The following is a 27,768-nucleotide window of genomic DNA, read 5'->3' as shown; positions in this document are numbered from 1 at the left end:
CATCCTCAGTGTGCATCTGATCCTGATCCATCAACGTTTATAAACCACAAGAGACACGAATCTATATTTCTATCATTACAAAATAATGTTTTATTTTCAATCATTTCAAACATCACGACGCATATAAATTACACCAGTCTAATAGTGGATTGTCAACCATGCAATAGAAACTAGTTACCTAATCAGCATGCTACCCGAGCCCTATTTGTAGTTTAGTTTATCGCAGCATTGACAAAGTCTGAAAGCAAAAATGGGCCATCTACAACACATATTCAGGACCCAAACATGATAAACTAAATGCTAATGTTCATCATGAAACCACGTGAAATCTTCAGATGTTGTCTGACAGTTGCTCATGATTGTTTTTACTCGATATACATGTAAATCTGATGCTTGTATAGGACAGTATGATATGTTAATAAATGGAAACAATCTCCGATCATAAAAACACATATGACTAGTACAAAAACAAATATACTTTATTTCCTACAAGGAAGATCGATAATCGAATGTCCTGAGCGTGAAAATTATTCCTAATATCGTTTTATGTCATGAATCTATAATTTTCGCTCTCCTTTGTTTTCTAGGAGAGTTCAGAGTTTCTTTCACATCTTCGGGTGGTATTCTAGAAAAAACACGATCCCATCTCGCCTCCGATTGAAGTCGACTCCATCGCGATGGCGGCCAAACGATATGCGTCGCTTTCGCTTGTATAAGTGTAATTGGCACCTGAAAAGACAGTAGTTGATTTTTTGAATGCCCACTAGGTTGTATTTGTTAACAAGACTGCGATTAATACCAGTCTACCAGTCATTGTATTTAATGAATATTCAATCATTACGTACAGTTCCAAAGTAGTTACTATCGAGACTCTGGCCATGGTGGTCTCCTTCTATCCAGCACTGACCATCTGGTATCTTCACGTAATTGGTTTTATAATGTAAAGTGCTGAAAATTGATCGAAATAATCGAGAATCAGGGTCTACTTTTCCACAGTTCATAGTTAAGAGTTGATTAACATCAACTTGAAAATGATGAACTAACTCTAACTCAAGAGCTAACTCTAACCCACAAACTTTAGAAATGGATACAGAATCGTATTTGGATTCAGTCTAATTATCGTTCAGTTCTATTCATCTATTTACCTGACTACATCGCCTTGTAATCCTATAATTCTCTTGATTATTTTCTGGTCTGAATTGTTTGGTGAACTGAAAATAGAAGGAGATGTTGATAGTTCTAAGCGACTATACGAGGTGATATACACGTTTTCTCCAATAAACGATCGAAGTTTGTCTATCGTCGACGAGTTTGCGAGGTTCATTACACACTTCACTGCACCGAACGGCGACTTCAATAACCTTACAGCGAGTTATTAAAGAAATGAATGACGAACGGAACAAGTTTTAAACTGCTTTTAGGAACGAATCGCTTTAACGTGTTTCGCCAAACTTTATCAATTCGCTTACACGAAAATCAAATTGGCGCGGAATATGTGCACACTTCAGTGAACTGTTTCGCTGGTTTAATTTAATCACGGATACTTTTGTCGTTTCGTGATCCGACATCATAACAAATTACCCGTCAATTTATTGCCACTACATTTCAGCGTCGTTGACGAGCACTGCCACGTTTTCATTAATTTCCAAACCCGAGCAATTTAATAAACTTTCCAATTTCGGCGTCAAAGTGTTTGCGAATGGCATCCTCGAAAGTATCGTTTCCGAACGAAATTAATGAACACTCGTCCCATTTATAATAGTGACGTATAAAACTGATCGTTTACACTTGTCCGCGCGTGTATCACTTAAAAACAGATTTTCTCGAGCGAAAGCGAAATAACTGTCGTCGCGTCTGTCAAGGACTGATAATAAAATCCTTACAGAAGCAATTAAATCTCTTATCACGGCGGCCGAGTATGAGAAAAATAGAGCGTTCTATTGCAAATCACCGTGTAATTAAAGACAAACGGTAAAAGAAAAAAGATGACTATTAGGATATAGTCAAGACGTTAAAGTGGACTGTGCAGGTTGGTCACTTTTATCGCAATTGCGTTTCCACCGACTTTTCCCTGACTTCTAGCTTATTTTTACCAAATTCCCCGGCTATTCCCCCAGAACTGAAAATTCCCTGATCTCGGGCTGGGTTTCATAGATGTGGAAGAAAAATAGTCCCTGCGAATATTTCGAAATTCGTCAGTTATAACCACGGTTTCTCATTGTTTACTATGGGTGGTTGTCACCCAGATTGAGGATTTACCCCTAGGGCTAACTTCGATGCTCAGTCTATGAAACTGGGCCCAGGTATAAGTGGCCACCCTGCTCTACTATAACTTAAGGAAACCTTTAAGACAATTTCTTTTAATTGTGGAATTTTTACCGTATTTTGTATAGAACTAGTGGCAAAATTCTGATAATCTATTAAAACACCAGTCCTCGGCAAATATGGCCGATAAACGGTAGAGGATTTTTCTACACGTCTGTGTATGATACCGTCCAACTGTCTGTTGATGGTTCTTGCATCATTACCGAGTCACGCATCATTGATTACCATCGTACTGTAATACCACACAAAATATGATCGAATTTCGACGACCGCGAGATCTTTTCGCTTGATTTCTAGTAATCTTCGGGAACCGGTTTGAACCACCCCGACAGAATACTGGCGTTAAATCGATCCATTCGTGACGATTCGCAAAACGCAGTCAATATCATATCGTACCGCGATAAAACACTTAATTATTTATTTTCGATCAAGATTCACCAGATTTGGCCGCATGCACTAAATATCCGCGAAGAATGAAGATAAATACATAGTGAATGCAGAGTGAGATGTGTTTCGGATAGTTAGCGGTAGAAGGAACGAACGTAACCGGAAGACAACATTGTCAGCCTTTTCAAGAGATGACGATTATCGATCATCAACTGATGATACGATGTATTCAATCCTTATAGAAAGAAACGCAGAATAAGAAACGTTGATTCGAATGGATTTATTCGAGAGAGAAGAGTTACAAATGAAATCTGCGCCACTCCGCCGACAGAAACAGAAATAATTCAATGACTTGTAACCGAATGAAGCTTTCGGAATAACACGAAACTGTTTCGGCAGTAAATTCGAAGGATTAAATAACGCGGTTTATCGAGATCGAACAGAAAATCACTGCTTGTTTCCCGGATAGAAACCGCACGCAGACGCGCTGTTGATATCCACTGAAAGGTTTTGCTGATTGGAAACCGAGAATCAATTGTGAAATTGACGATATCATTTATGAGTTTCCCGAGGGAATTAGAAATCAAACATGGAACACATTATCCGGGGAGTATGAAACCAGGACACAGCCGAGGAGGTTATCCGTATAAAAGCCGCTGTCCTTATTGCCTGAGTAAGTACTTAAATAACGTATTGATTACTGAAAGAAATGCACTTAGATATCCGAAGTATTCTCACTTGAGACGTTTTGTTGTATGGATGCATGTGAACGACCAGTAATCTGACCGGAAAATGGCAGTACAGTTTCCGGTCGACGCAGGAATTGACCGGACAATGTACGAGTTTAACCGTAACTTGCCAACAAACTTCTGGGAATGAACATTAACAGCGGTTAAGCGGAAGAAATTCTCCCACCGTGAATTCAACAGACGGATCTGATTGAGATTATGCCGTAAGAAGTTATCTATTGGGAAATGTCTATACGAAAATCCCCTTACAAGACGACCACTTGCAATACAGAAACCTTATCCGGGATTAATACAGAAAGCAGACACTGGCTAATAGCTTTCCGTTGCCTGTATTTAACAAGGTCGTCTCTAGTGACACTTTCTGGCGACACTTTCTCCAGCTCTTTGCAATTAAAAAGTCAAACGTTCGAATTTATGTTACGAATATGAGACATAAAACAAAAAAATGGCACTAACAATGTAACATTCGGTATTTCTAACAAGTGGCACGTTCGGCTTAGTAAAACAGACACAGAGAATGTTGTACTGCGTTCGTGCGCCGCTGGCTGATACTGATCACGAAGACGGATATTATTTGATGGTGACGTAGGGAATCTAAGCCGAGCACAGTTTGTCTTGGAAGATAAACACTGATGACAAGAGTAGTAAAGGTTATTGAACATCGTTATTGAATCACGGATCTGACTGTCGTTGTATTGGATAGAGAAGTGTTGAATAGAGAAGACATTCTTATGTGCTGAGCAAAAAACAAACATGTCTTTGATGAACGTGTACCGATAAGACTTTGAATAACAAGTAATGAAACAAAGAAGACTCGAAATGCCATCATCGACGGACAAAATCCAACATTTTCTAGTGTAAAACTATTGATTTTGTTTTATATTTTCTTAAAATGACTCATTTTGATGAATGAAATTGAAAGCTCAAGGGAGCCATCAAACTATCGACGGGCAGAAATATCGACAGAAATTCAGAGACAGATGAAGAGCGACTATAACAGAAGCTCATTGATTAACCGAATCCTAATAGATTCGTCGATAATCTGAAGATCAGAAGCAAGTTTTTTTTTCTACAAGCAGCGACGCGGTAATTCCTTGATTCCTCGAGCACCTCGCCGCAAAACACGAAACACTATTCGTAAACGAAGACATTTGCAGTCACGTTTTTGCATTTTTATTCACGCTCCTAGCTACTTGTATTGGTTTATTGGTATGTTTCGCTTTCGATCCTTTCGTTTGCCTTCCCATTTACAGCAGCATGTCGCGCAACAGCGAAAATATACTTACGCATAATCAAAATGCCTAATGTTCTGTGGACTGCAGGTGAGGGGAAGGGGTGGGTCACACAAAATATTCCCATCACACGTATGATTAGATAGCTGATTAGATCGGCCGCCATGTTCGCCAGAAACGTTGCAACAGGAAATCACTGGAATACGTGTGTGACTACCATATCGATGAGACAGACACTATCCGTATATTTCAATACCAATCCAATAGCACCAGTGTCAAGATGCCAATAAAGGTCTTGTTACAACGCCAATCTACCCGTAGTAAGCCCTTGAAACTGGCCGGCAACAGCAACTCTTATTAATAATAATTCATTTCATGTTTATTGCTATGCGGTGAAGGAGATGGGAAATATTCAATATGAGGAGAATGACTGCAATGCTCGAGATGAATATGTCCATTTTCGACGGTTTTATTTTTTTGGAATGCCAGCGCGCTGTTTATTATGCACGACGTTTAAATGTCACTCGGTGCTTTCCCAGCTTCAGCCCACAACGCGTTATTGGAGAAAGTAGTTTTTAGCTGATGTCATAGTCAGAGACAGTTCTGGTCTTACAGCGGTAAACCACGCATTTTTCTATCCTCATCACGCGCAATATATGAAGCGTATGCTACTTTTTCTTAGAAACGACACGTATTGCTGCGGGATTAACGTTTTAAGATGTATTGATATTGCCTGATTGGCAGGGAAACATCTAACAACAACCAATTCACTGTTAGCGAACATATCTCCTCCCTACATCGTGTGGAGAGCGATTGCTTCAATCAGAAACATCATCTCACCCGCGAGGAGGAGAACAAGGAGGATGTACAAACTTAAATAAAAAGAATGATGATACATTCGACTGAAACTGGCGCACACTTCACACGAAACTATCAATGAAATAAAGCGTGTTGAAGAAGTTGAATTCACCACTGTTGATTACCATTACCTCACACGCGTCTGCGACTACTCCCAATTATTCATGAAGTGTGAAGAGTAGACATGAGCAGCATAGGAATTGGAGAATTAAACCCCTTACCCTCGTATTGCGCATACTCGCTAATGATTTACGCAACCAATTTCGAGATGATACACTCGATCGCGCTAATAGAACTAGCATCGCCCTCGAGGAATAATAAACATGATTCAGTAGACCACACCTCCGTTTAAAAACTGGATTGATTAAACTGTAAGACATTAATTCAGGCATAAAGTCTTGAGTTTTGGGGGCAATTCCATAAATTCAGAGATGACTCTCGCGCAGATCAGCGCTACATCGATCTTGCCGTACACTTGTCGACATTAACATAGTAAATGCCGACATAAAGAGGAAAACTGGCAGAAGTCATTTACGATAACCTTATTGCGTCTACTTCTCGTCATATTTTACATCACGCATATCGATTTGCCCGAGAACAAGGGTTGATAATAGGTCGGGGGTTAAGCTAATTCTATAATCCTCTGTTTTTGGCAACGGCGCAACAAAATGTCAGTTTACAGTCGGTATTCCCGATACAGACAGCGAAGAAATTCAATTATGAAATTTTGCTCGAAGGTTGTTATACCGCAATATGATTATCGTGATTAGGGAGCCGAACACGGAAAAACAGTCAGCATTCGCAATCACAATCTAGCAATGCCATGAATTCCCCTAGCGGCAAACTGTCAACACTTCATTCGCCGTGAGTCAATACTTGTAGCTGAAACGCGCTCGACAAATATTTAGAAAACACGATGGCTTACGAAAATTCTGAATCACGCGCCGAGGATTAAAAGCAATGGCCGCCGTGCGATCAAATACTGGGTAGACCAAGGACTAGTCCTTGCGGATGGTCGTAAAGCCGGTCGATGTATTGAGGAGATATCGGATAACATCCTTCAAATAGATTATGACGAATTCGAGTCGATTCTCTGTGAGCACCCGCACTAGCAAAGATTGTCATTATTAGTTGAGTATCGAATTCTTCACTGAAAACAAGTATTTGGGAAAAGAGAATCTACTGTCAACGTTATACATTCCGATAAGCAGTAAAGTTGCAGTTTTCGGGAAGCCCCTATGTATACGTCGATCCCAGTTTACTCTTCCAAAGTCAAGGTGGATTAACGGCATACAGTAGATCTTACATTATGACCGATTCATCTTCTCATTACCAGTTATGAGATGCGACTCCCGTCTTGAGGAATCCGCATTAACATTCTCATTCTCTCCACCGAGCGACTAAATATACATTCCTGTGACGGGGATACGCGTCTGCCAAGTAATCCGTGCGTAGCTGTCATTTTCTCTCTCCAACAACGACCGTTAATGCAGTAATACTTACAGCAAACAAGACTATGTTCAGTTGTTAGCGACGAGTCTTATCAGCGAGGATAAAAACAACATAGAATACCACTTCAATCCCATTACGCAACTGAGAACGAAGTAAACCCCCAAGGAATGAAAATTGGACAAAATTCATGCATCAAGAACCAATTACCCGGAGAAGGAAATGCTATCTCCAGATTGTGACAATTTGCAATCTTGTCAGTCACTATTTATCAGAAACCCTTCACTGGAATACACAATGGCACCGAGAGACCAGCGCACGCTTCTATCTTCGTTCAGGAAAAGGATTAAGTTGTAACCATATTTGACAGATTCGTCAATGCCCTCGTGTCATTGAGGAGCAAGTCTAAGTCAGTCGACATCGGATCAATTTTCCGCTACGAATTCACGATGAAAACAAACTATTTTCAAGCGTTCAAACTTGTCAACTGTTTTCTCAAAATATTGCCCGACCACAACGCAACACCGCCTTCTAGAGAAACAACGCTGAGTATTTCATCACGGACGTACCAGTCATATACGCATCCTCCTCCATTATTTATACTTGATGGTCACATCAATAACTGTTTGGAGACTGCTGAGAAATAGCAATAAATCCAGCGATCTATCAACATTACAATCATAACATCAACTAAGAGAAATATGTCGGCAATATTGCCACGAAAATATATAAAAAGATACGACTCCGGGAGAGACTATTCTGTAGAAATGACCCTATTAAGCCATTTGGGAAAACGAGCCATAAATCATGATTATGCCAATTTCGCATGGAGCCAACATGCCCTTCTAATTGATATCATAGACATGATATGGATAAGGCCCACTGCGGACATGAATATTAGAAAATAGTAATATCCATCTGTTCGGAGACCACGTAGACAACCATAAGATGTATGACACTGTCGATAACTGTCTGAAGAATGTGTGAGATACACTAAAAATTCTTCGCAGACAAGACCGAAAATGGGTACACGGCTAATGGTCACGAGAGGGTAGGATAAAAAGGCCGCGGACGAATAATGAATATCGACATTTGTTTATGACAATGAAAATAGCATGAAATCAGTCTCAGAGATTGGAAAATGACACGCACATCTAAAATCAACACGACTTAATAGCGATATCAAAAATCCGTTTTCATAAGATTAGTCGTCGTACTAATGATAAAATAGGCAAATAGCATGAGTAGTTTCATCGACTGCGTTTGGAAGAATTGTCGTAGGGAATATTTTTAGCATCGCATGCGAAGAAATACGTTTTACGACGGGGAAAAATTGACTGATTCAATCAGTCGCTAGTACATCCTACATTTACCTGATTGGAGGGCCAATCAAGGCGAGTTACGATCGATGTTTAACTAAACAGACCACGTTCACTTCTCAGTACAAAACTAACTACTCTGTCGTTTCTGAATGGTGAAATTTACAACGACAAATGCGGTAAATCACTCTCAATTCGAATTTCTCAACCTGATTGACTTTCATCGTTAGAATTTAACAGTTTGTGTCCATCCCTTATATATCCGGGTTGTCAAATGACGTAAAAAGTCGCACTGACATAACTCGGTCAAGTTCCGGGGGTGCTATTCAAATTCAAAATTTCCTGCTTGTCAAGTTTAACTACACTTGACATTTTAACCATGAAAAATTGCTGTGTAGAGCAGAAACTGTCACTAAAATGTGCACATCATCTGTTCAAATCGATAGATAAGTTTCTACCGAATGTAAAATGCTGAGCATACAATTTCGAAATGTTATTGGGTTTTAAATCAAATCTTGTCAACCGAACGTCTGTCTACAGAACAGAAAGTTGAGGAATTGCGGATTATTGACGGTGTAGTTTATAGGATAAAGTTTCACATCATTAATGGATGATGTAAGACGATACTAATTACCAGTAATTCTGATTAATAGAAGTAATGCCTACAGCTGAGAACAGCTATGTACAGTTCTCAAATAGATGCACATGGATTTTCCACAATCAATTTTACGTCGTATATAAGCATTAGTTTGAATCTACATACATACTTATATACATGTATTCACCTCACAACATTCAATATATAGAGACCGTTGAAAAAAACCCACAGTATGTTGAAAAAACAACGAGACCATTCGACATTTCGATTCAATATTTGGGCTATTTTTAAAATAGTTTTGAAAATGGCTCATAGAGATCAGTCGAAACGTCACATCCTCTCAAACTCCTAAAAACTGTTTTGAAAATGGCGAGTCGAAACATCAAATACTGTTGTGGGTTTTTCGTTGGTTTTTCTTCAATTGAGTCAGACAATCGCTTGTCTATTAAGACCGACAGAGAATGTTTCAGAGACTTGATATGAAGGAAGGATATCCAGGGCGCCGTTATATGAACGATGAGTATTAAAAAACTTATGAAATAATCCGCAGAAACATGTTACACATGTCTACCTCATACGATATTAAGAATTTCGAAACTAAAAATTGTTCGTTTACTTTCGTCGAGAAAAGCATCTTCTGCTAAGAATGTTTACAGGTGTTAGAGAAGATCGTTAGAACTGAGACATACGCATTCCATTTTCCATTTTCGCTAATACGTCGCTTGATGAAATGTTCTACAGGAGACGAGGAGCGTGCGTGATTGTCAGTTTCAGCAGGTACTGATGACGGATAAAGATCCTTCCTGATGAGTAGAAATCTTTTCATCAGCAATGTTATCCTTTTCATCGATTTCAATCGCTTAACTATTACCTAGAGAGCAAACTGCGTACATTGGTGTAATAACACCGGCATATCATATGATCGACATCGCTGAATGCGATACCTTCACGAATCATATTCCACGAGCAGTTTATTGAATTTAAATAATGTCGTCAACGTCCAAACAGAAGTGACCATTATCGACTACGTCTTGCACGACATCAGAATCATTACGACACTGATTCATATACTGTGAATGAAATCTTACGATTTCGATTGCTAATTCTGTAAGTCCCCCCTAAATATGACCTTTTTTGGTTAGGAAGTGCTTACCCTTTATGGAATGAAAGTAATAGACCTTTTTGTAATAGACCTGATAAAGAAGAAACTTTTATAATCAAAGATTGTAAGTAGGAGCACTCGACGAAAGGTCGCCAAGCCTGATTGGTCATCACAGCTATACGGTCACTTCATTGACCACTGGTCTCATACAAAACTAACTTCCAGTACATCTGGTACTACGGCATAGTGGCCCAGCGGTTAGTGCTCTGGGTTAGGAACCTGGGGATCCCAGGTTCGAATATCGGAGGAAGAACTTTTATTCAAATTCTTTTAACCAGTTCTAGGTTTGAATACATGAATACCCTTGAAGATCCCTCGCTACGCTTCTCAGATCTTACATATGGATCGAACTTCAACTCGAGCATGTGTCTCATGTCTGAGGTTGTAAAATCTTCTACCTTCTCGACGATGAATCGAGTTAGAATTGGTTTAATTTGGAAAGCGCTCGGACGTGCCTCGGGACAATACCATTTAATTATGAGACTGCGTTACAGTTTTATGAAATTAGAAAGATCTGGCTGTCGGGTAATTTGGCATCTAATCCTGTTGCAGGCCTGCAGAAATCGTTCAATTCATCTGGACATAACCTGATTTATAAAGCGCTGGGAAACAACAACGTCTGATGAATGCCAAGGAGGCAATCTATGAACGCCAATTGACTTCATCTAAAATCAAGTTGAAAGGCTAATATAATAACATTGCCAAAAGTGGCATTATTCCTTGTGTCACCAAATGAAACAAGATTTCTGCCCCCATGCACAGGATTCACTGATAGTCAGAGAATAAGAAAACACCAACCACCTATCAGAGTCCTGATAGGCCAGCATAATGGCCCAATTCTGATTTTGATCCGAAATTCGATAGAGGGTAAGAAGTATATTTTTGCAAGCGGTTTTCTTCCTCCTCACGCTTACGTGACTGCTGACATTTCCGTGTGGTCAGCATTTCGTCTATGTTCGTCTGTCCGATGAAGACATTTCATCACGTCGTATATCAACATATCCCTCTCTAGCTCAATACATAATGCAACGAAGCAGGGGAAGTTGTCTCGAGAAATCACACGCATAAATGATCAGGAGTCCGGTCGGTTTTGTATCTCAGTCATACTGACCATCATACCATACATCAGAATGTCTTATCTCGAAAGACGACCGTCTATTAACGGAGTCCAACTTATCTTGATTTCTACTTCACGTTCGGAAGAAGTTTAATTTTCTGCATCATTTCAGATCGCAACGGCTACGCGAGCATAATGTAATAGCAACAACTAATATTCCCCGTAGTGTCGACATTTACGGTTTTGACGTCAAAACGAAGCTGAACCTCTCCGCGCATAATGAATGAACAGACAGTAAAATTATTGCTGAGGGATCTGTCGAGATAATGGCTTTCGGGACTGGTAGAAACTACGTCTAAATATCAAATCAACGAGAACGCGATTCAAATTTCATCATCAAAGTTACAGGTAACTTTAATAAATAGCTCTGAGTGTCGAATGGTAGACAGCGAAGAGCTGCAGCGAAATTGTAACTTGTTCACGAAGCAGAATTACCGCTTCAGGGCGAAACAATCAAAATTTGTCAATTAGTGTTTGATATACGATTATTCGCCGAATAGATTCTACGAACTTTGTGAATATTGTGATTGATACTGACAATAAGGTATTTTGATTACTCAGAGCACGGATTCGATGCCGGCAATTCCGCTAAAAAACGCCATTAATTCTTTCGCCCCCGGTCGTGTTTTCATCGTTATCTTTCAAAAGAAAAAAATCTTTTTTACATTACCATCGTTATTACCGATCTAATCATTTCTAAAGGATTATTTAGTAGTTTCTCCATTTTTCCAAACATTTGAATTCACTTCAAACACAATTTTAGCTCCTTTAACGTTTTTTTACAAGTCACATAACAACTTGGCGCAATGTCTTCAGGATTCTTCGATTCATCAATTTTCTTGCAATTATGAAAAGATTTTATTCTTCGCAATAAGACGAAATATTGTTAATATTCGAACGCCTTCGTTCACCACCAGCTCGGTGCAGATTACGAGTAAATTCATGCAGTGTTTAACAGGTGGAGATGGATAAAGTTCCCTTAAAGGATTATTCTATGCTTTACAGGTGCTCGCTAAACATTGAAATTCAATCATGTGTATCGTCAGTGTTATGTTTACAGTTTAAAACATCTGCGCGGATTAAACTCAGTATGATGCGTCTTACTATAAAACATATTCTACGGCAGCTCTCTTATAAATCGGGCATATAATTTCTAATGGAAAATATAGTAAACTAGGGCTACGACTAATTCTCTCTTAACGTTCGATATAAATTCCCATCGTGAATAAGAGAACTCGGTTAAGTCGAACCTATTAGACTATTAATTGAAATAACCGAAGCGGATAAACGGGCCTGGTGCTACTGTTTCGATGGGTCCTATACATCACGTCGCAACGTCGTCTAATCTGATCTGGGGTTCCACGCGCGACCTCGCTGATAATCAATCAGTAAATATTAACCCTTAAACCCGTAAATACATCGGCATAATCAATCAACTGCGCAATATGTTGCATTAGAGACGTTTGTATCGATTTGAGAGGCAAATATTGCGGCTGAACGTTGTCTTCTCTGCGTCCACGCGCCTCTAAAAATATTGACAAAATATACGAAACTTGATATTAATGTAAGATGAACGGTTGCTACGTCTAAATGTTATGGGTGTTTTTTCATGTATTATTGACGACGAAAATGAAGGAAAAACGTGAAAACTAACGCCTGCGTATGTGGGAGGTTCGGTTCGTGTGACATTTTCGGGCTTTGCTGGAAATTCGGAGAAATGTTTCTGTATACGGATTCTATGTATATAGATTGACTCTAAAATATCGACGAAAAAATTGTGTCGAGTATCTTCTGAATTTCATTACAATAATGTCAACGTTAGGGCTAAATATGAAAGTGAATCGGGCAATCTTGTGTCTGATAGAGGTAATACTATTATCATAATGGGAAATCAGTTATAAGACCAGGGTCTAATTGCCGTTGCGTCGCGAGAGCGCCACTCATTCAGTCATCTCCCTCTTCCATCTCTCTCTTCCTCTCGCAGCAGCAGCAGCAGCAGCAGCAGCAGCAGCAAAGAGAACTAAACAGCTTCGACGGTGATGCCAGTAGTAGCTCAGAGACTGGAAGCAGCATCACTGGATACAATGATTGGAAGAGTTTCACGGAACGGTAAGTGTACATCCTATTTTACTCTCACTCAAACCCTAATCAAGGTTTGTGATCTGTTACAGTCATTAATCGCGTTGTTCGGTAAGAAAAAGGTAAATAAACAATGAAAGTTTCGAATATAAATTAAATATCATCCCGCGATTCTTAAATATTTGTCGCAATACGAACTAGAACGCTGATATAGAGAAACCATTCCGATAGGAAATTGTGCTTACTTTTTTCGATGTTAAGAAATGAAGATTTTCCTTAGATGGCTAATGTTACATCACGGCGATTGTTTGACTCGAGACATTCTGCGCGTCACGTCGAACAATGAAGTATCCGTCTCGGCGTTACACTTCGGAAATGTGCACGATTTGAAAGGCTATTGAACCGATGATAAACAATAATTCACTACCGGATCAATGATCGTTAAAAACACGGATGATTTCATATGACGAATGATAAGGATTAATGTTGTGTATATAAGCAGTAAGCGCAGTAACTAATGGGCTGAGAGAGTCTGGTCGTATGTATCCCTAGTGTCCACAAACTAGCCGCAAATCATGAACATGATTACGGCGGGTCATTTGTCTTTGCTCTCAATAAGACCGTCTCCTGGTATGTATAACCGTGTAATCAATCAAAACTACCAGTCGTAGCAAACTCATTTAGTAGGCGCCGAAAAAACCCCGCTGGAAGCAGCAAACATGTCTAAATAAATACGAGCTTTTTAAACGTTATTCAGAATTTTTAAAAAGACGTTTAAATAAAAGATCGGATGATTCTGAGAATATTTCGAGAAACCATTTTGACAGTGTATTTTCTTAGGTATTCTAAGACTTCAAGGCAAAGCATCTAAAACAAAACGTTAGAATTTAAAAAAAAAAACTGAATCAATACGAGTTTTTTCCAACGTTAATTAATCTAAAAAACCGATGTAAAGAAAAAATATCTGAACCTACTGGTAATTCTGAGAACATTTCAAGAGAACCTATTCAGAGTCGTGCTAAGGCATTAAAGATTTAAGGTGCAGTTAACAAGCTCCTACGGCCCCTAAAGGCTCAATTTCAAACCTCATCAATATACCTTTTTCAATCAGGAAATGTTAGTTCAGGTAAGGTCTTCTACAGATTACTAGTTTTATGCCTCTCACAAATCGTAAAAGCATTATATGCATCGATAAACTACCGTCCTCATCTCGGTAAGGGCCAATTCATTGAAAATCTTTTTTCTACAAAATAATGAATGCAAATAAACCTGTGTCTCGGCAAACACGACAAGAAGAAAACGTTATATTTATGACCATCTTCGAAAATGGTATCGGTAGAAAACGTCGTTTATCACATATAGCAATCTATCATCGGTAAGTGATGACGAGGATCCATCTGTTTAAATACACAATAACTGACGACCAAATAATAAAGCTATTGGATCAACCGTAGCCCAACTCAACCGATCGGTCAGAGAAAGATAAATTGATTGAGTTGTGGCCGAGCGACGCTCGGGCGGTTTATACGAGTACATCAGTGCACGCATAGTGAACACACACGACATTCTCCACTCCGCGCTACCAATAAATATCACACACAAATCATCAAAAACCGGACACATTTCATACTATCCAATGAATGTGTCAATTCCTGCGCGGGTGTAATAAGATTTTACTAGCTCGATGAGACATTCCACCTGCTGCTAGTAATATCCAATAAATCATACACGTCTTATGATATAAACTGTTCGGGCAAGACGTAAATTGTAACGCAGAATTTTTCTGAGAAATCGACATCACGTCAGAATAATTCACGCGTATATACAAACATTTAGACCGTTCATTGTACAAAAAACCGAACAGCCAAAAGGATGGTGTAAATTAGGAAACTGACTGTAAAGCAATTGAATTATAATTTTTATATAAATCCCCCAAATGAACATTAGATACGCGGCATATGCCACTAGTAACTTCGTTATTGCGAACAACAGACTCATTGCTTAATGTGAACAGATACTTCATTCATTCTGTGAATGACTAAGATAAATTGCAAAATTCAATTTGACAATGTCGGTTTTCTTAATGGATATTGACATAAAACTCTTTTGTCTTCATCAACGAGAACAAATCAATTATTTATACATCTTACTGTCGGAGCGGCTTATGTAAATTCGATGAAACAAAAGTGCTCGAATAATTACGTAGTATTTTTCTGATGAACTTCTTTTGATTTCGTATATAATTAATAGTTGGATAATATGAAACTTGTGCTCGTCAATGATAAGTTCAATGAAGGAAAGTAAAGAGATTGTCGAGTTAAAATGCGGGAAAAAAATTGTCTAGGTGTTTGGCAAATGCAACTGAGGATGAAATGTCGCGAAAAACTTGACATGCCTCATGAGCCGCGCATGATGTACGCTAATTAATTCTCGTTTCATAAAACTGATGCCTTTAGGGAAATCTTGACGCTGACTTTGCCCGATAATCACGCGTCTATCTCCTGTAAACTTTTAATGAAATTAACGCTTCTTTGAAACCGGGCGATAAAAAGCTTCAAAGTGTTGGTTGTCTCCTAGCCCCGGGTTTTAGCAGAGGGAGATATGCGCTAAAAGAGCCGGAAAAAATAACAACTCGCGACGAATCAAAAGATGACGGGAACCATTACTTCGTAAGTGGACGCGTTGTATCAGAGATCACTCGTGTTTTTGGGACTAGATTCTGTGTATAAACTCCTATGAACTATACACAAAGTGAAAAACAGTGTTCTCAAACACCGATCTATCCATCAAACATGTAAGAATACATAAGAGAAATATGCGGCAGTTACACAGCAGAACATATATCAACCCAGAACGTGTTCATACACAAACACAAAAATAAAATCAGCGGAATTTCATTTTATCGTTTATCACTATTTGTCAAAAGATATACAACAAAATATCACCTAATTCTACCATTAACCAAAATCGAATCAGCTGATTACTTTGAAAAAAAAAACTTCGTAAACGAATCACGGGACTTTTATCTATTGGTAAACACAATTAATGTTTAAAAAAGCAATTCCAAAAGATATATCGTCAGATAGCGATTTTTCATTTTTAACGCTAGTCTTTATGAAATAATATCTGCTTACAACTCGTAGTATGTTTCATCATTGGATCAATTTGGTGAGAATAGCACCAAGAAAACGACCTGGTGCTAATGCAAGAACGGAAGATTCTTTAGCCCAACCTTTCTCACCCGGCGCTATACCTAAAACACCGCCAACACTCAGCAACAATTATTTCTCGTTGCAACCAAATCTAATTAGAGTTTTCAGTTAGCATTGCACCTGTAAACGGCAGTACGTAAGCCGCTATAAAATAAATTAGATTACCAGATACACTTGACCAAACTGCGTAAACAGATAATAAATATCTCAGCTGATAGAGATTTATTTATATACACACGATTTTCCGGGCTAAATTATAAGCTATTCATCATCAAAGCCATATGAAATATAACTGGTGAGCTATTACTGCGCGAAGGACCCCAGATGGCCTATATATAATCCACCTTTAAGAACTAAAAAAATGAAGCCAGATTAGAAAGAAATACCTGTCTTGATCAAGGGCCCAACATCTGAATTTATACGTTTTATTTGTACTACAGGAATTGTGATTAATGTGAAACAGCTGATCCGTTCTCATGTCCACTAGACTGAACAGTACACACAATCAATGTTACTATCCTTAGGTATCCAACTATTCAAAATCGATACTTCACTGGATCACCAACTCTTTTAAGAGATTTGGAAAGAAAAAAAATATATCATCTACTCTTAAGACAAGGATGAACGAACTTAATCAATGAATCATTTGAAATCATCGTAGTATAGGAATAAAACTAAAAAGAATTAGTTGAAATGATATGATTTCAGATGAAATATCATTTTAGACTGACGAAAAGTGGTTGTAACCACCCGATATATCATTTCATTCCAATAAACTTTTTAGTCGATTTGCAATTGTTTTTAAAGTTAACCAATGTCGAAACGTACGAGAAATATCACGGATGAACTGACATTGCTGCGGTCACGAACAGCACCGAATCATTCCAGTGAATTCAAGCGATTTGGCAGCGTTTGTTTGCGTTGTTCAGCGTTTGTTTTTTAACGCATTGAAACGTACTTTCCGATAAAAACTTAAGGTATTTATCATCAGGAGGGATTCTACCGTAAACCTTCGAGCAACTCGCTTTTCAGGCGTGGCCTTGAACTCTTTGAATGTGCCGGTGATGATTCATCGTAAATGACCAACCGAACGATGTTCACGGTATTCTAAGGGATCACCGCTTATTTCACAGGTATAGATTAATCACCATCATCATCATCCGAGCCGCCGTAATAAATCACGTGACACATCGACACCGGTTAGCGCGAGTATAAACTTCATGATTGGATGAAGCGACGGAAGCACGACCCGAGTCGAGCACCGATCAATCCAGCGTGATTGCTTACGATGACCGCTGAGGGTAGAGTTCAAACCGAGGCCCGCAACGATTAATCCAAGCTATAGCTGCAGCAGTAATCAATAACTATGCAGCGATTAAACCTCACAATACGATAGAAAAACCACTCCGAAAAGTTTCTTTAAAACTACCGTTTATTTCGACATACATACGATATACGATATAAATCGTCTTCAAGAATAATTATGAAATATAATCCAGAACAAACCAGTTTAATCATTCAGTTCATTTTTTCTTTTGTATCGCGGCATCTCATCATATAATATCGCGAATGTTTCATTAAGATCATACAACCATCCTAGAAAATCAACTTCAGGTATATAAGCCGTTGAAGTAACGTGAAATTAACTTCGTTTGCGTTGAGAGACAAACATTCGTTACAAATTAGCAACCATATAGTTTTTACTAACCACACCCAAATATCGGCAAAGAAAATGATGAATCTCATCAGTATTGAAAGAATATTCTCAAGGACCTGCTGTTTATAAGGAAGCGTTTTTTTTTTTTTGTAAAGATTCGTCGAAAGTCTCTCACACATTTCCTTTCACAGCCGCCATCAAAAGCAAACCGAAATCATCTATCATTTTTCATCCGCAACAATAAACTTGGAACTTTCTTCATTAAAACTCACGTCTATTCACACGCACACAAAAAAGACAAGATTTTCAATCATTTGAAAGGAAATACAACGCCGATCCGGGCGATGAAAATGAAGCTCATTTTCGAGGGGGTAAGTAGATTGCTGCGTGTCTTGTTGGATGCAGTTATGGTGTGATCATGTGTGAAATTGAGCACAAATCATTCGTGATTGAGCTGCCAGACGAGCAGGCGTGAAACGTGAAACATCAACTCGCAACTCGCTCGCTGCTGTCATTATACTTACATCCGCTGAATATAACATCATAACAACGATGACAATGATGAGAAAATGATGAATCTCATCAGTATTGAAAGAATATTCTCAAGGACCTGCTGTTTATAAGGAAGCGTTTTTTTTTTTTTTGTAAAGATTCGTCGAAAGTCTCTCACACATTTCCTTTCACAGCCGCCATCAAAAGCAAACCGAAATCATCTATCATTTTTCATCCGCAACAATAAACTTGGAACTTTCTTCATTAAAACTCACGTCTATTCACACGCACACAAAAAAGACAAGATTTTCAATCATTTGAAAGGAAATACAACGCCGATCCGGGCGATGAAAATGAAGCTCATTTTCGAGGGGGTAAGTAGATTGCTGCGTGTCTTGTTGGATGCAGTTATGGTGTGATCATGTGTGAAATTGAGCACAAATCATTCGTGATTGAGCTGCCAGACGAGCAGGCGTGAAACGTGAAACATCAACTCGCAACTCGCTCGCTGCTGTCATTATACTTACATCCGCTGAATATAACATCATAACAACGATGACAAACGGAAGTAATCCCCTCCGAACTGCTGCCCATAACTGCAATTTGTTTGTCTAATTTCTTCCATAATGACTGACAAAATAAGGCTCAAGACGTAATCAGAATTTTATTTATTCAGCGCACTGATGCCACTAGAATGTCCTAAGACATTTCATATTCTGTACATATCCAAACGGAATATTTTGAGATGTGCCATTTTCTTTAGTAATCGAATATCCTTCTGGTAATCAAATTCAGGCTGAAATATTTGAATTGAATCGGTGAGGAGCGAGAAGACTTCTCTGATTCAACTAAAGAAGCGAAAAAGAGCAAAAAATGCTAGATTTTTGTGCAGTGAGATAGAACTGAACGCTCCACGGTGGAATAAGATATGAATATTTGATGTTCTATCCTAGGCAACTATCCTGAAGTGATTCGTCAGGGAATAAACTAGGTTCCCACTCCATACATAATTTGTGTTTTAATTTAAGAATGCAACTGATGCTCAGTCACTCGTTTTCCTTGAAGCGTCTTAAGCTTTTTACTTGTTGATGATTACTTTTGTCATATACAGTTTCAATGGAAAAAAGTCTGGTTAATAGTAATTCGACAATGGTTCATGATATTACTGCGATAAGATAAAATCCCACTTTTTACAGATTAAAAGAATTTAAAAACAAGAATTTATTTATTAAATCTAAAATATTTAAAAGACACGACGTTTCGATCTCACCCTAGAGATCATCGTCAGGTGTGATGGAAATTTATCATCAGGTACATCGTCAGGTGTATTTTAGATTTAATAAATAAATTCTGGTTTTTAAATTCTTTTAATCTGTAAATAGTGGGATTTTATCTTATTATCCGTTCACCACGTTTGAGTGTGGTCATCGTTCTATTACTGCGATGTTTATTTCATCTAACAAACCCGTAAACACAACATATTCAATAGTTACCGTTAACAAAATAGAAGGCTCGCAGTGAAGGTAAAACCACCTTGAATAAAGGATGATATTGTATCTGATAACATCGCGTGGTTGCAGTTACTTGAAGTTCAAACATCTGTGTAAATCTTTCACCCGTGAATATCTATACCAGTGGCTATAGGTATATTCACTTTCAACAAACAGATTCACACAAACCTCTGCGCTTTAATATCCATATTACATCATTCGTAATATGGTAAATGAGGTAAAGAGAATGAAAGTATGCAAACGAGAAGAAAATCTTCAAAATCGTCTTGTTTATCTTTCATAAATATTCATCAGTTACGATACGAAGCGATCGTTTATGTTTTTCAGAGCATGGAAACTAAAAGTAGGAAACGAATATAAATGGAAACGTCAATGTTCAGAAGTTTGCTTCCTTCGGATGAAACATTTCTTGTGCCAAAGCATCATCATTGCACCTGGTCTTCAAGAAAATCACGTAAGTAACGATATGACGATATAACGATATATATATATATATATATATATATATATATATATATATATATATATATATATATATATATATATATATATATATATATATATATATATATATATATATATATATATATATATATATATATATATATATATATATATATATATATATATATATATATATATATACCGATAATATTCCAAAGTGTGATAATTTAAACAACAAAAAATATCTAGCCTCCGACGAAACCTCGCTTCTATTAATAATCCAAGTAGAGTTGAAGAACATGTTCATTTCGTTGGTTACCGATGTGAATAAACGTGAACGGAAAAACAAAGCACAGCAAAAGACTCCTCACGTTTTAAGTGATATCAAAAGCGGATTCAAAATACTTTCCTGATTACGTATACAAATTCGGATGAAGTAGATTCGGAAGATTAATATCCCTTCAATGATAGAGAAAATGAAATATGACGGGTTATTGAAACAGAGACTGAACTGATTCTGCACACAAAACTGTCGTTCGTCTTCGAGTGTCGGATTAATCTTGATAATTCTATGTAAATTTCCCGTTGTCCGTTTCGGTAACAATACGATCATCATCTTCACTTTTCCTCATTTTCAGAAATGGATATCCGTAAATAAACGATGTTAAGAACGATACTTCAGCGCACACACACTCACACTACAGGTATCAGTATCTGTACTCTACGTGACTGGCGACGTCTTAGATTCCAATAGATGTCAAAAGAACGTACACACCTTAAGCAGACTCCGCGATGGTTCGACGTAAAATTGGATTTTAACATTTCTCGTTTGATGTACAAGGTCTACGAGGAACGGTGATAAACAGCTTATGTCAACTAGAATATCGGATTATAAAACCGCAGGAACCTTTTGGTCTAAAAGCGTTTAGTCATTGAAGTAACTGCATCGACGGTGAAGAAATACATACACGCATAAGACGCACAGTCTGCGCGAGAACTTCAGAATCTTGAACAAGTAATACAGTTAGGTAGACATTTATCTTACTCCTGACATGGCGTATTTAATCTTAAGGTAGAAACCTAGAAGCTAATCAGTTCGTTGGATATTCTGAGCACGGAATCGACAACAGGCCGCAGTTGCGACAATGCACACGAATGCATTAGCAAACATTCAGCTAATCTTCGCCACTATTGGATTATTGTAAAGTGTCCAGATTGATACTCGATATAATTCCGAAACGCGAAATCATATAAGCATCGATTTGCTACCAGCTTCGACCAATAAAACCGTGAACTGACGGAGGTAAAACGAGACAAGTCGATAAAATATTGATATTACGAGAGACACATGTTGTTCATCGAGTTGCAGCTCATATCTGAATAAAGCTTACCATCTAACACGATATATCTAAGCGTATATCCGTATTACCATGCCCCGGTGATATTTGTTATAACTCAAAATGTGTCGCTTCAAATCTAAAGGATATACGTTGGCTTTGTTATTGAATTTGTTAAACGTTGTAGGCTCTATATGGACACAACATTGCCCACAAAAATGTACATGTAACATCCAATACTCAAATAGACTGCTGAAAGACCTCAGAACCATCGACTGCGCGAAAGCAAAGCTACGGAAATTCCCACAGGACGTACCGAGCAACGCCGAGGCATTATTACTGCAAGGTAATGCTATCAATGTCATCAGCGAACACCTTCCGAAACTGACGAATTTGATGGAGCTCGATCTATCCGACAATGACATATCAAACCTCGGCTACATGCCGCTATTCGAAAATATGACTAAATTACAATATCTCAGTTTGAGCCGAAATTCTCTAAAAATGTTGTATCATGGCAGCTTCAGCGGACTGGTTAACCTCGTCGAACTCGATCTCTCGGATAACAATCTCGAAAACATGGAAACACACGCATTCGGAGGACTTAATAGCCTTAAAACAATCAACCTCGGCCAGAATAATCTGAAGACGCTGTTAGAGGAATGGTTGTTCGGTATGAGTAATCTGGAAGTGCTACGACTCGAAGACAATAAAATTTCGGTTATATCGAAAAACGTCTTTCAACAACTGCTGAATTTACGGCGCTTACAAGTCGCACGGAACAGACTATTTCGCATAGAAAAAGGCGCTTTCAAGAATCTCGAAAATCTCACATATCTTTCACTGGAAAATAACAGATTCGAGCAGGTTCCGCCGGGGGTTTTCGTCGATTTTCGCAACATATTCGCGATCATATTAGACGGTAATCCGATCAGAATGATAAGTACTGGAGCTTTCGAATTCATGAATGCCAGGAGTATACATCTCTCTAAAATGCCCAAATTACGCATGGTCGACCGATACGCCTTTACGAATATGCCGTATTTACAAAGTTTATCAATGACTCATAACCCCCAGTTCGTTTATATCGACCCTGGTGCTTTTTATCACGTGCCACTGCTGCGCCATCTTTATCTGGAAAATAATAAACTGATGACATTGCCGTACGAGATGGTCCACGAATTACCGAGTTTAACTGAGATCAGCTACTTCAACAACCCGATCAACTGCGACTGTAATGTCAGATGGATTCGCAAGGCGATCATTGCTAGGTCTGTAGCAGGCGAAAACAGTACTCACTTGAAGTTCATCAATAGTAATAAATATCAGTGTTCGATACCCAGCGGTATAAAGGGAAAATTCCTCAAGAACTTATCTCTATCTCTTATTGAAAAGGAATGTCCCCCGATGATAATGCCTTTATTCAACAGTACCTACCAAAAACAAATCGGGGATTCGATAGAGTTTATTTGTCGGGCCATTGGACTACCGAGACCTCATATCGCTTGGGGGTTGTCTAATGGAAGAACGGTTAATGGTACATCTAATCACAGCGGTATTCAACTGGTAAATGGTGGCACTTTGGTTATGCGCAGGATAAAGGCACCGTACGGTGGTAGATACACGTGCTGGGCGACCAACGACGCCGGAACAGTGTCACGTATAACACATCTAAAAGTTCACAGCAACAACATTCGTATCATACCATCGGGAGTTAGCTCAAATTTCATAACGGTCACGTGGAACGGTACGGGTCAAACGATCCAAACTAGTGAATATATGCTGCTTTATAAAAAATGGGGAACTGACAGCGAATACAAGCAAATCCATTTAAGACAGTACATGCGAACATATACTATAATGAACCTGAAGTCTGTGACTGATTACGAGTTTTGTATCGCCTACGAACACGAGGGCGAACTTCATACAATTAACTGTCGAGTCATCCAAACGCTAGACGATAAATTTGCAAACACTGGAATTCGTCATTTCAGCAGTATCGCTATTATAATAGGACTAATTACGACCATTGCAGTGGTGCTAATTGTTTGTATGGCTGTTGCGGCAATCAGACGATGGCACAAGCGTAAGTCATACGCCGATCCAGATGGTCCGACGGACAACAAAGTCGAGAACATGTCGCAAATACCGCTCGATAATATTTACCCCCCTCCTAGTACGCCAATTTGTGGATCCACCACATCTTTGATTACAAACATGCACGCGAGCGCTTGACAGTGAGTAGATCATTTCTGAAGCTGAAGATGTTGCAGCAGCATCATCTATATCACAAACAGACGCAGTACAGTTCAATAAATAAACCCAAGGCTAAACTCATAACACAATCGAGCAGCCTGGAGGTAAACTAATCAAGACTCAGCGTGTGTGTTTGTGCGTGGACAGTCATTAAGACAACATTAAACAATCCTTGTCATTAAGTGAGAAGGGCATATTTCAGCGCCGTATCCAATCTACCAAATAACCCACACACACCACGTCATCGATGAACTGAATGGCTCATTGCAGACCTTAATCAACGAGCGAAGACGAATATTTTCTTTCCACGAGCTAGAAAGCGATGTCTCGTATAATTATCAGTTGCTAGTATAAAATCGATATAAGCTTCATAGCTTCATCTGTTGGTTTTAGATTCATCCTGATAACAACACTATAGAAAATACGTAGTGCCCCTTTCTCAATAGTTTCCTATCGCTGAGTCTCTAGCTTCAGAAATGATCAGCGATGGTCACTGAATTATCTCCGAACAGATTCGTATTATTTTTTTACCTATTTTGATACTCGGTGTAAAATTCAAGAGCTGTAGATATTTCCGGTATTTCATGAATGCTTTATTAGGAGTAGAGAACAGGAATCGACTTGTTTACCGCCATCTAGTTAATTAGCGACCAGCCATCAAACTGTTGTGATTATCGTAAAAAGTCGATATTTGTTTTCATTTTCTTCGTAATAATCTCAAATGTATTTAAGTCATTTCTTAAATGGGATATAAACGATTGAGAGTTTAGATGATCTATTTAAATAGTCGTTGTGTTATATTTAAAAAAAACTATTACGTTGTAAAAATTATTATATATACCGAAGTTTTAAGAGTTACACTGAACGAAAAAAATCATTGCGTTAATAATTGCTGTATAAATAAATTCTATGAATAAATTGTGAAGTTTTTCAATCCATGGTCTCCATTTTGTTATTGTTGTCGATATTATCTCGTGATGTACGGAGCATACAGCATTTGAAGGGCACAGTAGAGCAGTTTAGCTTTTGGTTTACTGCCGAGAGACACACGTGCACGAAATGACAGAAAATTGCCCATAATGAGAAAATTACCCCCGCGACTACGAACCATAATATTCTTGAGCCTTTCATAATGAAGACAGCAAGACTTATTCCAAAAGATGAATGACATGTTGCAATAATCACATGGAAGAATTGAATTAGATTTATGAGTTCGATGTCGAATATTCACTCAATGACTCGAAATATTCGCACTAGTTATGCGAACTAAAGAACATTTAGCATTAGTAAACGAACTGAATATTGGTGCTATTCATCAAATCCTGAAGATGGCGCATAGGTGCAAAGACACCATCTACAAGTTTTAGCGTTAGGATAGAAATATTTCTAGTCAAGTTTTTTTAAGGCAGGGCCAATCTGGGATTTTTTCATGGGGTGGACCTGCAAATTTGAGTGGGTACTTAATTTGAAAAGGTTAGATATGGCAATGCGAGGGTTGCAAGCGTGAGGCATAGATGGGAGTTCTGGTGGCCCTCCAACGAAAAAAAGGACTAAAAGGGGCTTTTCTGGCCTTTCTGAGGCCCATTTGGTTCTTTCTTCATCTTCTCAAAGTTTTCTTCGCAAAAAGATTTTTCAAGAATTCTTGGAGGACACATAAGAATTTTGAAGGGGTGGATCGGTGCACCCCCTAAACCTGCCTTAGAAAGGTATGAATAAAACATGCTTCGTTCTTAATAAGCTGCTTATTTGAAGACATTCAATGAACTTACATAAGACTAACAATTTCTCCTCTATTGACATCGTAATTACGAGCCTTCCATTTATTCAGCAATACATAGTCATAGGTCGGGCTGCGTTTCTGCATTTGTTGCTTTGGATTTAAAACAGGCTGAAAAGAATTGAAAATATCAATATATTCTATGAGGAAATTTTTTCTTGTTTGATGGTACTGATATCCATTTCGCTTTACAAAAATGTGAACAGAAAAAATGAACCAAATTATTTCTCGTCAAAAAATTATACGAACAAATATCCATGTGTTTTGTATTAAGTGAAAATACATAATTTCAGTGAATAGTTATTTTTTCAACAATATTAATTTCGAAAATTTGACTAAACTCTACCTGCATTGACGAACCCTCTACTTTAGCCACATAACCAAATATGTCCATACAAGCAATTGAGACGGGTATCGCAAAGGTTACGCTTCCGAAAAAGATCTGAATGTACCTGATGGATGTCATTTCAACAGATTTCCACTGGAAAAGAATATCTTTCAATCATTATAATCAATGATTGGCGAACTAACCAGTCCTGTATAAGCAGTGACAAGGATTGACCCAGTCCTGAGAATGGCCGGTTCGCGGAGCTCCGTATACTGCGTGTCCTAAAGAGCTCGCGTGAACCAGATAGCGATATACCACTGGTACTAAGGTTCTCAGTGAAGGACAGGAACAGTGTCTATAATTTGAAAACATCTACAGATCCGCCTTATTCTGACCAAAAATATATGTTTCTACGCACTACACAGGGCCTATTAATCTTTCAGACAAGAAGACTAGCAAGTTTACTGAGGGTACGGTAAGGGGTTATATCATACAAACATCTATGACAGATTCAGCTGCAAATAAGGCAACTGTCACGTGTCTGTGAATTATGAAGATTGAGATCTGTTAAAACCCTACCATTGTAAACACACTCTGTGTATTTCTATGAATGAAACTAAATAAACTTGGGGCAGACCCAAACAAAAGTGGATCGTCAGACGGAGCTGAGGAGCAGAGCCTCTTGACTCTTTGATTCGAGACTGATGAGGGGTGATCTGAAGAAAGCTGTGATGACAAGGTAAATCGTTGACTGATAAACAGCGTAAGACTACTCACTTAGTTTATTTCTAAAACGTCCAAAATCCTAAAATTCGTAAATCTGGTTTTGGGCGGCGACCTTGGAATAATGCTCTTTCTAACCTGAAAATACAGGAATCCCTAATTGACGGATACCGATAACGGTTTTAAAGCTGGCACTGACAGCGGAATTGACTCCGGATAAAGGTTATTCAAACTGGAGTGCTCTACGTGAATTCAGTTATCTGTCGATTAATGTCTATTTATTAATTGATGAGACCTGTTTTTCTGGGATATTTTGCTTACTTTTTGGGGTACATACCTCATTTATGTCTTAACAGAATGCCAAAAATCGCGGACAACAACTGAATATCCGATATATTTCCAGTTCTGTACCAATTAGATGGATTGGCAAAAAGACTCCTTAAGTCCAATTGAATGAGAGAGAAAATCCTCCATTTTGTCAAATTTCTTGAATTTTTACATTGTCACCATGCCTACGAAATGAAGTTATTTTTCTTGTGGGGTCTCAACAACTAAATCAGGGTGGCGTAGGCATGGTAACAATGTTCAAATCCAAGAAATTTGACAAAATGGAGGATTTTCTCTCTCATTCAACTGGACTTAAGGAGTCTTTTTGCCAATCCATCTAATTGGTACAGAACTGGAAATATATCGGATATTCAGTTGTTGTCCGCGATTTTTGGCATTCTGTTAAGACATAAATGAGGTATGTACCCC

At 38.4% G+C, this 27,768-nt stretch overlaps 2 protein-coding genes across 2 annotated transcripts; one reads left to right on the top strand and one right to left on the bottom strand.

Annotated features, from left to right (window-relative positions):
* Positions 1-142: 142 nt before the first annotated feature.
* LOC141901414 (mitochondrial inner membrane protease subunit 2-like) lies at positions 143-27,124 on the bottom strand. Its single transcript, XM_074788628.1, has 6 exons — positions 27,067-27,124; positions 26,308-26,442; positions 25,954-26,072; positions 1,146-1,211; positions 846-948; positions 143-729 (listed from the first exon to the last, which is right to left on the bottom strand). The coding sequence occupies exons 2-6, from the start codon at positions 26,425-26,427 to the stop codon at positions 550-552; spliced, it is 588 nt and encodes a 195-aa protein (XP_074644729.1). The 5' UTR covers positions 26,428-26,442; positions 27,067-27,124; the 3' UTR covers positions 143-549.
* LOC141901050 (leucine-rich repeat neuronal protein 1-like) lies at positions 21,815-24,943 on the top strand. The gene has a single exon (XM_074788125.1). It carries the CDS (start codon positions 22,052-22,054, stop codon positions 24,161-24,163), a length of 2,112 nt encoding a protein of 703 aa, XP_074644226.1. The 5' UTR covers positions 21,815-22,051; the 3' UTR covers positions 24,164-24,943.
* Positions 27,125-27,768: the final 644 nt, after the last annotated feature.

This window comes from Tubulanus polymorphus, chromosome 3 (assembly GCF_964204645.1).
Source record: "Tubulanus polymorphus chromosome 3, tnTubPoly1.2, whole genome shotgun sequence".
Lineage (NCBI taxonomy): Eukaryota > Metazoa > Nemertea > Palaeonemertea > Tubulaniformes > Tubulanidae > Tubulanus > Tubulanus polymorphus.
The sequence above is the reverse complement of the archived record's forward strand: the minus strand, read 5'-3'. Positions and strand labels throughout refer to the sequence as shown.